The following is a 13816-nucleotide window of genomic DNA, read 5'->3' on the forward strand; positions in this document are numbered from 1 at the left end:
AATGACATATTTAGGAATTATTATTGTTGTGATTTCATATCAATGGCAATTTATCCTTATGCATAAATAAGAGGGCTGTAATACTTATATTGTCATAGAACGGAAGAGAAATTATTATAATCTAGGCTATTCCTAGGTTATAGGTTTCTAAGGCAGAGAAGTGATCATGTAATGAAGTTGTCTGTTAGCCAAGGGTCGAGGGAGGGAAGCTGAGGACACTGTGAACACTCGTCCATGCAAATGAGTTTTTGACATGAAAGATGAACACTCTGTTGACATCTCCTAGCAGCCACTGCAGCTCATCTGGGCCTTCCTCTGAGCGCAAACAGTGGTTCCCGTGCACCATGCATCAGCCTGAGGTGTGGCCTGCTTTCCTGTACGGATAATATTTTTCTGTAAACATGTTAGTGAAGTAAGACTTGAGAACTGAGAGAGCTAGCGGGACAGGTTTGGGCCCTGTAGTTCTCTATGGCGGAAAGGACATCTCAGGAGGGCAGAGGTAGATTAGAGTGCAATTTGTTTGTTCCATGATATTCACCAATGGATCTCTTCTTCTTACAAACAGCATGTGTCCTGATGTATGGCCTGGATAAGTAAACTTGGCAGTTCCTGATATTTCCTGGCCTTCCACAACATTTCTCTCCACTATCCCGCCTTAGAGCCTGGTTATATGGAAGACACAGCTATCTTTCTTCACTCTCTCTGATCATGGGGTCATTGTTTTAACAAGTCATGTGTTGTTTCCAGTACTTTTCTACCATGCATGTTAGTCTTCTGTCATTCCTCAACGCACATGTTATAGTTTATCATCAGTGGTTCTCACCCGGAAGTCAAATGACCTTTAGACAGGGCTGGCCTAAGACCATCAGAAATCACAGATACTCATCATTAATAAAAGTAGCAAATTTACAGTTATAGTTGGCGGTCACCACAGCATGAGTAACTGAATTTAACGGTCACAGCATTAGGAAGTTTGAGAACCACTTATGTATATGGTAGAAAATGTTTCTAGGAGTGTGTGTGTGTGTGTGTGTGTGTGTGTGTGTGTGTTTGAGAGAGAGAGAGAGAGAGAGAGAGAGAGAGAGAGAGAGAGAGAGATTTTTTCCCTAAATGCTAACACATTTAAGATGAGGCTCCTTTTGGGTGACTATCAGGATCACAAGTCTCTAGACTCTTGTTAAAAGCAGTCTTGTTATATGGCACATGGCTCTGTCTTTGTATCACCCTGCAATGTGCTCTTTTACTGCTATTTAGACTAGTGATTCCTTGCTCCTATGCTCTTCTCTTCCCCCTTTTCCCCTATAAGTGTTTCCAAGTTGCTTTTTGCATTCCTGACCCTGTTAGATGCTGGGCACAGAAGGATGGGGAACATGCATGAGACCCTTGGTCTGTGGACTTTAGTGCTAAATATTCAAAGTGAGCACACAGACACTAGATCCCATGTAGGAAAAGAGCAGCAACATACTGGGAAGATAAACTCGAGTGGAAAGGGAGAGGCTTATTCAGGTGGCAGCTTGGACAGTATTTTTCTGGGAACATGTGAGTTAAGTAAGACTTGAGGACTGAGGGAGTTAGCAAGACAGGAAATGAGAAACGAGGTCTACATAGGAGTTTTGTCACCAATGGAAAGCCTGTAAGAGGTGTACATACAGAAAATTATTGATACACAGTGGGATGACAGCAGGTAAATACCACAAAGAGCTGTTCTGTTGAATGCGGATCCCGGTAATGCCTAGGGATTGTTTATGAGACATTTAATAGATCCTTCTTACTTCAGGTTTATTCCTGTTTATAGGAATCAGAGGCTCAGAGAGGCTAAGTAGAGTCACCTGACGTTACGGCACGTAGTCAACACAGCAGCATTTAGATCCACGTTTTTCTGTCGACCTGCTGCTCTGACCATGGACTTTCCTAAGTTGTCTGAATGTTCATTTTGATATTTGATGACCTTGCTGGGTATTAATTCTTCACATGAGCTGAACAAGGAGAGCAACAAGAGACATGCTATTGTGCACAGGGGCAAGGATGGAGAAGTCCAAGAGACCCTGACTCTACCCACGGGAAGATAGGTAGCTAGGGAATGCTGACATCCTGAGAAACAGTCCTCTCAGGGAATAGCACAGTAATGGTTAGCCTTTTAGAAGCTACCAGGTACTCCCGGCAGTGAACCTGAAGTCTTTGTAGTTCTACTTTACATCAGCAGAGGGCAGCCTCTGGATTCTGACAGGGTCCTCCCCAGAGCATCTGATCTTAAGTCAGAAAGTATTAATAGCCACTGAAAGTTCAGTACATTTTTACTGATTGTTTGCTGTATCAAGTTTATGTGATATTTATATGCTTCTCTTAAAATTAATGATCGTCATATGATCTGGATATGTGTGATTAAAAAGAAAATTTAGTATTTTATTCACTATAAAAGATAGGAAACTAGTTTAAAAATTTATTAAATTTCTACAGATTATTGACATGGGGATTAAGAATATTTGACCCGGGTTTGGGGATTTAGGTGAGTAAAAAGCACTTGTTTCTCTTGCAGAGGAGAATGGGAAATGGATTCAATTCCCGCTTCTCACATAGATGATTCTCCCAATCTTCCATAATTCCAGTTTCATGGGATCTGATGCCTTCTCCTGACTTCTGTGGGCTCCAGGGACGCATGCGTCATATATACACGTTCAGGCAAACACCCACGCACGTAAAATAACCTACAGGGAATACTGTAGCCTAACTAGGTTTCATATCTTTCTTCCCAAATATTTTAAGAAGCCGTAGATGACAGAATGTAACAGTTACATGTATACAACACCGTCTTTTTTATATGCTTGGTTAAAGGCAGGATATTGAAAAGAGAAAATACTTTCGTATTGAAAAATGTTGCTTTCCCTAATTTTCCAGGTTTTTCGAACAAGAGGAGCACCTTAGGGGAGGAGATGATGATATTCTTGGGCCTGGATATACGGAGGACTCCACTGATGTGTACAGCAGCCAATTCGAAACTATTCTGGACAACACGTCCTTGTACTATAGTGCAGAGTCACTGGAGACACTGTACTCAGAACCGGATAGCTACTTTAGCTTCGAAATGCCGCTCACTCCCATGATACAGCAGCGCATTAAAGAAGGCGGTCAGTTCTTGGAGAGGACCTCTGTGGGAGGACATCACGATGTCCTGAGCGTGTCAGCAGACGGAGGGATAGTGATGGGATATTCTACAGGGATCACCAACGGACTGCATGATCCCGCCAACTCTGTCTACACCAGAGGCCCTCAAGAGATTGCCTTCTGGGGAAGGTAGCGGTGCCATTCTCATTCATGTCACGGTGGTGTTTTTGTGGCATTCTCTCTTTGGGAAATCTAAGTGTAGGGTCTACTTTAAATGAATGTGGCCAGTGTCTGTGAATGTAAGCAAGTGGTGTGAGTAACTGAAAGCTTGGGATTCAGGAGAACAGCAACTGTACTCTAGTGGTTTGTTGAACGGGCAAGTGGTGGGCGTTTCCTGGGTTACTATATACGAATGGATACTGAGCACATAGTTGTGATGAGTACTTGTTTACTGTGATGCTGCGGGCTCTAGACAGTGGCTGGGTATAGAAAGACCTTTAGCTTTGCATTGGCAAGGCATTTTTGCTCTGTTTTTCCATTGACGTCCATTTTGAGATTGAACAACAACTTAGATAAGGGACATATTCCCCAGCTCTCATCTGGCTACATTATATGTCCCCTTATGGATATCCACCATTTCACCTGTTCCTGCCTGCCTCTTTACTTTATCGACCTGACATTTAGCATCTCTGAGAGGGAGGGAAGGAATGCTCAACCTTGTAAGTTTTATGAACTTAGTTTTGAAATATGTTTTCTTATATATGTATCTGGAGATGTGGTGGAGGGAAGGTTAAATGAGGATACAGTATTTAGAAGGTAAATGGAAAATATCAGTGCTGTTTTCTTTAAAATTCTGTTCACATTACAGGTTTTCAGGAATGCTTTCTTTTCCAACAGCCTGTCCTGCTGGAATTTCCTGTAACCAACCTAGTTTTATGGTCCGTTGGAGGACTGTAATTGAGAAACAAAACATCTCAAAACTGTAGATGCTTCCCCGTGAAACAGGTAGTGATGACTTGGTTCACAGCGAGACAATGAAGTGCACACAAGGTCTCAGAAGGACAAAGTTTTGGTCTGATATATTTATTCACTCTGAAACCTGCTTTAATTTTGTTTTTAAAATGGGGGTAATGATTGAGAATGAAAGGGTTAATGTAGCTGAAACCTCCCAGCAGGGTCTGGTTGCCAAGTCCACGTAGATATTCTGCATCATGAAAAGGGTGCCTAAGGGGGCACCCATAAGAGAAGGATTTATCTAGGGATGTGTCACTGAGAGAAGACTGACCCAAGGAAAGGAGATGCTCGAAAGCAAGCATTTCTAGAACAGGAGTGTGGCCACCAGCAGTGTTCTTTAAGTGTCTTTGGCTTGACTGTCCTCCATTTTTCAATAGGGAATACCATTTTAGTGTGTTTTATTATCATCTCTGTGACTGCAAATTTTGATAAAATGCTATAAAATGTAAAAGAATTCAATGTCCTTCCAACCCAACTTTCTGGGGCTATAGAAGTTGCGTTGCACACACGATCAGGTTAAGAGTTAAGGTGGTTTGGGCTGTGACACTCTACCTCAGAAGCCACAGGAGAGGTGTGTCGGTGAAGGTAAGAGAGACTAGACCGTAGGCAGCCTGGAAAATATCGGATAAAAGGCTTATTCCTTTGTACTTCTGTGCCTAGACATTGACAGAGTAATCATCACTTGGCAGTCTAGGCTCTGTCTTAGGGTTATTATTTTTGTGATTAAACACCATGACTAAAAGCAATTGGGGAAGAAAGATTTATTTCATTTATGGTTCCAAGTGACAGTTCATCATCAAAAGCAAGGGCAGGAAATCAAGTAGGGCAGGAACCTGGAGGTAGGAGCTGATATTGACCATGGAGGGGTGCTCCTTACTGGCTTTTTCATCATGGCTTTCTTATAGAACCCAGGACTACCAGCCCATGGATGGCACCACACACAATGGGCTAGGCCTTTCCCCATCAATAACTAAGAAAATGCCTTATAGCCAGGTCTTATAAAGGCATTTTCTCAGTTGAAGTTCCCTCCTTTCAGATAACTCTGGCTTGTGTTAAGGAGATCTAAACTTGGCCAGCAGAGGGCTCAACCCTTTCTATGGACAGAGCTAAGTACTTATAGCACTGGAGTAACTGCTGGTGTTTTAGCATGTCAGAGTAGATAATGGCGTCTGATGGGCTGTCTTGAAGTAAGATTTCAGTTGTTTCACCTGGCTAAGGCACGAAACACCAAACCCCAGTGTAGAAAAAAGCTATTTTAGAAGGTGGTCCTCTGCAGGACTGTGGACCAGGTGGTTCTTCCCTTCTGTTTACACGGCCAGTGGTTAGGACAGACCATTTGATAGGGCACTTGGTAGTGTTCTTTGAGTTGGCTTTAGGGAACAGGTGGTTGTAAGTAGACAAAGCTTTACAGTTTGAGAGGGAGGACCTGATGTCACATTATTTATAACCCACCACCACCACCACCACCACCACCACCACCACCACCACCATCACCACCATCACCACCCCCACCACCACCACCACCACCACCACCACCACCACCACCACCACCACCACCACCACCACCACCACCACCACCATCACCACCATCACCTCCACCACTACCACCTCCACCACCCCTCCTCCTCCTTCACCACCACCACCTCCACCACCTCCTCCACTCCCACCCCCACCACCACCTCCACCTCCACCCCACTCCACCTCCTCCACCTCCTCCACCACCACCGCCACCACCGCCACCACCTCCGCCACCGCCACCACCACCGCCACCACCACCACCTCCACCACCACCACCTCCACCTCCACCACCACCACCACCACCACCTCCACCTCCACCTCCACCACCTCCACCACCTCCACCTCCTCCTCCTCCAGCACCACCACCACCACCTCCACCTCTACCTCCACCTCCACCACAAAACAACATCAACAAAATCAGTGACCAAGTTGGGCTGGTAGAATTATCCAAAGGCATGGGACTTGATAGTGACAGATCCTATACCTGACTTCAAGTTGCTTAACTCCTAGACAAGTGTTTTCACTGTCCTGCACTTCCAGGTCTTTTATATAAATGTTATTTATATAGAATGATTATTTCATTTTTGTTCTTATTTCTTTCTGTACAGAGTGATGTCTGAATTTATCTATTTTCAAGAACTCAGTTCCAAATGCTGAATTAGTTGCTACTGTTTTTGTTGCTGTTAGTGATGTGTGTGTGTGTGCGCGCGTGTACATGTGTGCGTGTGTGCACGTGAGTTAGTGTGTGTGAGGGGAATTGTTTGGGAATGGTCTCTTGTGGTAAAAATCCCTTTCTTCTTTTAGTTTTCGAGTTAGTTTTAGTAGCTACTCTCTTACATATATCAAAGAAGAAAATTTCCTCGATCTCTTATATTCAATATTTAGTTGTGAACATTCATTAAGCACTTACCTTACTGCATGTATTTTAAAGTGTTATATAGAAATAACAAAGTCTGCTGAGATCCTGGATCTCATTTGACCAGGAATAGTTAAATTCTTCCAGGATGCTCTGACTGCTGCCCATGAAGCTGCCCGTCAGCAGGAAAGAGCTCACCTAGTACTGCTATGTAATGCAATATTTTAATGAAGGAGCTAAGAGCCGCATCCCCTCCCTTAGTGGTCTAGCTCGGGAGCTCAGGCCCCCAGGTTCAGCAGGCTATGTGAAGTCAGTCACATGGCTCCAGAATTAGAAGGGATAATTAGAGACTTACAGTCACACATGTCCCCATGGGTTCCTTTGTGTCTGGGTGTTTCTCTCTCGCAGGCCTGTCAGGAGATGACCACAACTCCAACCAGTAAGTGCTGTCTGACCTGAAGACTGCAAGCCACACGTGCTGTCCTTGTCACCAGGAACCGTGGTGAATAATGTCCTTTTCAGTTGAGCCGGGTCTGGACAGAGGTGAAGTGAGACAGCAAATACAGGAATATGTCAGCAGCTTCTTTCCCGGTTCTCTGAACCATAAGAAACTGCTCTAAAATATGCTTGGTTGGGTGAAAAATATGTTTTATATTTCAGTTTCTTAGATTTCCTCTCAGGGTAGGAGTTCGGCAGAAGAGGTGGATTGCATCTGTGAGCAGCTGATATGCCTGAGGGAAGTGCTTCACTGTTCAGTCCCCTGATGTTGATATTTGTGGTTTTCTGCTCTCCTCTTGCCCGTCCTCCTCCTTCCTCTCCCGTGGAATGCTATACTATTTCTGTTTCAGCCTTTTTCTCTCCTTAGTGCTTTCCGCTTGGGAAGAAGGAACCTGAAGAGCAGTGATAAAGACATTGGCTAAAGTATAGAACTTAGGCAAATCTTCTAGCATCCCAATGTAAAAGCAGAAAGGCATGTGCATGTGTGTACTTATAATGTAAGAGAATGTCACCGTGTGGTGTCTGCTTCGCTGGTGAATGAAAATCCCGGTTTTACCAAGTGTCTCCGGAGGGTCGTGGGACTCGGAACTTTCCTGTCCTTAGGGGTAGGGCACACTGCTGCCTCCAGGTTTAGTAGTGGGTGGCTGTGTCTCCAGGAATCTCTTAAGGTTGTTCATGGTCTAAATATTTTTCTACAGGAAAGGAAGTTCTCATTTTTCTCAACCTAAATTTCTGAAGCGGTTTTAGTGGTGAAGTTTTATTTTTTTGTTCTTTGTTTTTGTTCGTTTTCCCATTTGAGGGTTCGTACTCAGTTGTTTCTTTGTTTGCTTTGCTTCATTTTGTCTTTTGCTTTCTTGGAGGCAGCGGGCGCTCCTGTTGAGTTCACAGTGAAACCTAATTTTGAATGTTACTTTAGTTATTCCGTAGAGGTGTAACTGTGAAAAAAATGGAATCTGTCCCAAATAGAAAATGAAGTTAATAGTAATTGTTTTAATGGAAGAAGTAACAAATGAAGATGAAGCCAAAACAAAACAAAGAAACAAACACAAAAATCAAGAAAGGACAATCAAGTGGGCTAATAGTGTCAGAGGCTTAGTAAGAGGTAGGGGAATGAGATCACTGCTAATAAGGGTAGAAGCAGGGAATGTCAGCGAGCCACTCCTCAACGCCCTCTAGCTGTCAGACAGACTCTGCCAGCCCTGAGCTTTCAGAGGCTTCCTGTGACATGGCTTTGCTCTACAAAGCCCTACTCAGTAGGGGATTGGGGTGGGGCATACACATGGGGATAAAGAGCAGCTTCATCATGGACAGCGGCCTTCATTTGTAGAAATGGATTCTTTATTTGGTAAAGTAGAAATGTCCTTACCAACCAATTTAATTTTGATATATGAATTTGCAGAGTGCTAGGTTTAACCTGTTCATGGTTTACACAATGGTCTGTGTAATTGAAGTCTAATAGGAAAATAGATAAGAGAAATCTTGGTAAAGGAAAAAAAATACACAAAGATTGGGTCTGTGTATCAACATGGGACAGTTGGGGTTGGGTCAAGGTGACTTTAGACTTCAAACACGGATCTAACTCACTGAACCCAGAATCTGGGTTTGTAGGAGGTCACCTGGCAAGGTCAGCTTTAAACATGTTGCATTTGTGAAGTACAGTGGAGAGTCATTTACTGGAGGTTTGGTAGATGTGGAGTTGAAGGTCATTGGAGAGAGACTGGAATCACCCTCTTACTGATACACAGTTTTCAAAGGGAGGGTGATGAGGGCAGTTGTACATGGGGGAACCTGAGTGTCCATTACAGACCCTGCTAAATTTTTTTTTTGTACAAAATGTAATTTATAAGGGCTTTGCAGATTTTGGTGTGAGGATTGACAAGATGGTCTTTTATCAAATACAACTTCATATGATAAAGGCGTGAAGCTAAGCTATGGCAAGAAGGGTTGTAGCCTTAAGTAAAATACTTGAATGGCTAATATTTCCCTTTGTTCAGATGCTGTTAAAGTCTTTTATATACACACCAAGCAATATTTTTGTTGCTGTTTCATGGCAGAGATTTTTAATTTTAATCTAATCTGATAGATGTTACAGTTCCCATCCAGTATTAATTAGCTTCTGAAATAAAATACATAGATCTGGCCTGGCAGTACTTATCTGGATCTCAGCAGGCAAGAGAATTGGGAGTTTAAGACCAGCCTCAATTGTACAGTGATTTCAAGACTCACCCTCAAAAACACTAAAGGCAATTTTAAGAAATGGAAAATTGAGAATGCATCTGCATCTTTCTAGAATGAAGAGGAATGTGTGACTTTTTACTTTAAATGGATTCTTTCAGGGGTTCCTGCGTGTATATGTGTGCTCGGCAAATTTAGAGAAAGGCACTTCGCTATTTGCTTTTTTCAGCTAGAAATAGTCTCTTTACCATGGCCTTCGATTGATCTGTAAAGAGCACATCTGTCCATCCATTAGTGCTGACACTGAGACACTGAGCTAAGGAACAGTTGTAGATGCTTTAAACAATGCTAAACCATCGCCCGACGCAGTAGCCGTGGTTTAAGACATTCACTCGATGCTTGGAATCCGTGACTAAGTAAGACGTCTGCTCCTGCTTTTAGCTGAAGGGTAGCACAGCAGCAGAGTGGTAGGCTATCCCTTCAAGACTGAAGAGGTGATTTATATTTCCGTGGTTCAAAGATGTGTCTGAGCACTCAGCAGATCCTTACAGATTAGCTTTGCCATCTCCAGATATGACTTAAGCACATCTTTATACTGACAAATATCCCTCTGAGATAGAGATGCTTAAAAAGACAGAATAGGAACTCTTCTCTTTCAGGCAGGATGAAGACTTCATATTTTTTCAGTCTTCCATGAACTGAATGCTCTTTCCTCTTCCTCTTCCTCTTCCTCAGGGTTTCCTGGGCCCTGAGGGAAGGGATTTGATGCAGACAGCCTGCTTAGGGCTGAGTGTTCCAAGGTCTCTCCTTCTGTCTGGCCGTGTGTTTGTCTGGCGGTGCGTCTCTGTATTTTTTCCCATCTGCTGCAGTACGATGCTTCTCTGATGATGTCTGAGCAAGTCACTATCAGTGCAATATTTAACTGTCAGAGGAAGTGACCACATTCTTTTCAGCAGAGGTCCCTTAGTGTCCTGTCTACAAAACTAGACATTCTGCACTAACACTTGCTTGTGGGAGGGGAAAAGATACAGATTGTCTTTGAAGAAATACTTCTCTGGGGCCTGGTGAGCTGACTCAGTGGGCAAAATGTACTTGCTGTGAGAATCTGGCAATCTGAATTTGATCCCAGGAACCTATGTAAAAATGAAAAGAGAGAACCCACTCTAAAAACTGTCCTTTATATATGAGCCATATCCTGTGTGGTCCCATACACATCACACACACACATACCACCAACAACAACAACAGCAGGAGCAACACGCACGCACACACACACACACACACACACACACACACACACACACACACACACACACACACACTGAAGTTTGGACCCACTGGTCCATAGAACACAGTTCTCAAAAACTGAGGACGTGTTAGAAATAGGGGCATCTCTCTCGGTTTCTGGTTCTCCGGGACTGTTTTCCTTCTGTGGGAGAAGGGAACCTGGACATTGATGGCTTGCCAGGTGATTGTGGTATGAAGCCTAGGCTGTCAAGTCCGTGCCACTCCTCGTATGCTGGTCGGACTAGCAGTGTGGCATCAGTTTAGGGTGGTCCAGACCTCCCTCTGGATCCACTTTAGTTGGGTTTCCGTGGGACTTTTAAGCACATTGAAGTTTAAGAAGAGCCACTGGAAGCTGTTGAGGGGCAGAGCAGGAAGCTAAAGAGCAGGAAGTCCTGGCAGGTCTATTAGAGTAAAGTGCTTGTGGTGGGTAGAATCTTCCCCACAGAGCTGAGAAAATGTGAGTGTATGAACATACAATTGATTTCTTGTGTATCTGGTGCAGTACAAATGGCGCTAATCTTTCCCCTAGAAATATAGGGAACGATTAGCCTTCCTTTTTAATCTAGGAAAACGGAATTCTACAGTTTGGCTCTCTTCAGTGTCTTCCAGAGCTTGGTTGCTAGCCTGTTGGGGGATGGGAGGACCTTTGAGAGCTGGGCCTAGGTGGGGAAAGTGAAGTCATGAGAGGAAGGGCATGCCCTTGGTAGGGGTGTTAGGACTCTAGCCCTCCTTCATTCAGCAGCCATGAGGTGAACAGTTTTGTTTGACTTCATGCAGTCCCATATATTGTGAGGACTTGTTTTGCCACGGGTCTAAAGCAATGGGACCAAGGAGCTAGACTGAGACCTGTGAAATTGTGATCCCCAACAAATCTTTTCTGTTTTGAAATTGTCTCAGGCATTTTTCCTTCTACAGTGGTGGAAAGCTGACCAACATGTTTAATGGTGAAGTATGTGGATTCTTAAGTTCACATTTTTTTCCTAGATTTTATTTGAGATAACATCTTACTAATATGGTATGAGTCAACAGTTTACTAAAATGTTATGAGCCCTCAAAAATTTATATTGTCAATAATAGTAGTGTTTGAATTATCTCTACAACATTTTCAAGGTCATTCTATATGAATAGACTATGGTAAGATAGACTTAATATATTATATATGTGTAATGATAATTCTGAGAGCCTCAGATTACTTGGAAACGTAAGGAGTTATAATAGCCCTTTTATTGTCTTTAAAATATTCTATTTATTAGCCTCAGCTCAACACACAGTGTGGCTTTCTTTAGCCAAGATTAATATTAAAGTCTTCAGGATAGAGAGGAGACGGCATATTAAATGAAATGATTATATTGTGAAACAAATCTTAGAAGTGTATGTCACTTGTCAATCACAGGTATTTTAGGAGTTCTCCTAAGATTATACTCAGTCAGGTCCTTCTCCCTTGCTAGGCTGTAGGCTTCTTAGGTCTTATCTTGAGGCCTCAGAGGAATGTCTGAATCAGCGGTGGGAACGCATTGGACGCTAGATTTACTGACTGAGTAACTTAAGGAACAATTGGAGTGCTGGGCCTGGGGAGCCAGGCTGAGGCCAGGCTGAGGGAGACAGACAGACAGACAGACAGACAGGCAGGCAGGCAGACAAGTAGAGACACAGAATCAGCAGCAGGTGCGTAGATTTCAGCAACTGGGGGTCAGTTCTTTTTCAGTTCCGCATCCTGAACAGGTACTGTTTCTCTAATTGTGGCCATCACAGGGCCTGCTCCAAGCAGGTAACATTGTAGCCATGCCAAACAATGCAGAAAATAATAAGCCCGAGGTTTCATCACTCACTTTGGGGAAGAAAACAGGACACCTGGATTAGAGACTCAGGACCACCTCTGGCCTCCTTCCTCTCCTGGGGCAGGGTATCTGGTGTGTTGATGTTTATCATTCCGCTTAGAAACGTGTCCTTGGACGTTAGGGTGTCTTTGCACACATGTTGACACTGCATATGGATGTCATCTCTTTGTTTCCTGTGGTATCGCTGTTTCTTTTTTTCCTCTCAACATCTAAAATACATTTACTCACTTTAAAGCCCTACTCCATTGCTATGGATCAGACATTATATGAATGAGTTATAATTATGTTTCTATTTTCTTATACTTTTATTATGATCTCTAACAACATGGCAATGTGTACTTATTCTTGTATAACAGATACCTTCCTCAGTAAATATGGGAATCTTTCTCTAGGCCTAGGTACATATTTAAGAATAAAAATTGATGGAAAGTGTAATAAGTTTTTGGTGAACTACTCTTGGATGCACATACTCCATTTTCTTTGAGCATATGTATTCTTACATGTTCTGTTTATAAGGTAACTCTTAGTTCTTCCACTTCCCATCCTACAAAATAGCTTAGGTGAGGGGAAAAATAGGCAAAGAAAACATTGCAGTCAATTGATTCCCCTTTCCCTTTAGGAGGTCTGGTAGAGACTCTGGCATCCGTTAGTTGAGTCTGGAGGCTGGGTCTGGATCAAATTTCTCAATTACTCTTGTCCCTGTTCTCCCCCAGATGCTTTTGTGGCAGTTGTTGCCCTTGTCTGACAGCTGTGAGTGTGGCCTGTCCACTTCTGGCTGACTATAGTGGAATTTGAACAAAAGGACAATAAATATTTTCACAGGGTGATTGCAGAAAAACAGAAACCAAGTTAGAATGAAAATAGAAAAACACCAGACACTGCAGTATGTACCAAACACAGCTTTAACTAATTGTCAAATAAAGGAACTCAGTCTGTATTGTAGGCTAGTTCAGTCAGAACAAGTGAGCTATTAAAAACACTGTCTTTTTAACATAGTACTTTTAAAACCTTGGTGCTTTTATAAAAGACTGCCCAGGCAACTTATTTTAGAATGGTGTTGACCGAACATTTTTCCTCCTTAAATGGCAACTATCCCAATTATGCCAAGAAATCTGCTGTTTCTCTTGTTACCAGCTCTCCTCTGGCTCTTAAACAGTTAAGTGGGAGGTTTATGAGGTCATGTGTGACTTCACTGGACTTTTGAAGTAGGTCTGTTGGAGGGAAGCTGCTTGTTTGGAAGGAAGGCTGGGAAGAGGGGCAGGACTCCTTCAACTTCTTTCAAGTCCTTATCCCACAGGCAGCCCCCAAGGGGATACAGTGGCATTCTGGGAGAATGTCGCTGTTCAGTCAGTGTGTAGCAGTGTGTATTCACACAGAAGCAGCTTCAGAAGTACGTTAACAGAGCCCTTACAGAAGATGAAAGTTTGCTGAGCAGATGGGACAAGGGCATTCTCTTCGTATCCTGACAGATTCATGGGGCAGACTGTTTGCTGACAGAGGTAACAAGAATTTGGGCTGAGTGTCTTTG

The 13816-nt window shown here is 43.1% G+C and overlaps 1 protein-coding gene across 1 annotated transcript in view; it reads left to right on the plus strand.

Annotated features, from left to right (window-relative positions):
- Window positions 1–13816, plus strand: part of Psd3 (pleckstrin and Sec7 domain containing 3) — a 373120-nt gene that overhangs the window by 101680 nt on the left and 257624 nt on the right. The window contains exon 4 of the mRNA XM_032918497.1: window positions 2896–3291. Within this exon, the coding sequence (XP_032774388.1) occupies window positions 2896–3291 (396 nt within the window). The remainder of the gene's footprint in view (window positions 1–2895; window positions 3292–13816) is intronic.

The sequence above is a fragment of the Rattus rattus genome, chromosome 13 (genome assembly GCF_011064425.1).
Source record: "Rattus rattus isolate New Zealand chromosome 13, Rrattus_CSIRO_v1, whole genome shotgun sequence".
NCBI classification, from domain to species: Eukaryota; Metazoa; Chordata; class Mammalia; order Rodentia; family Muridae; genus Rattus; species Rattus rattus.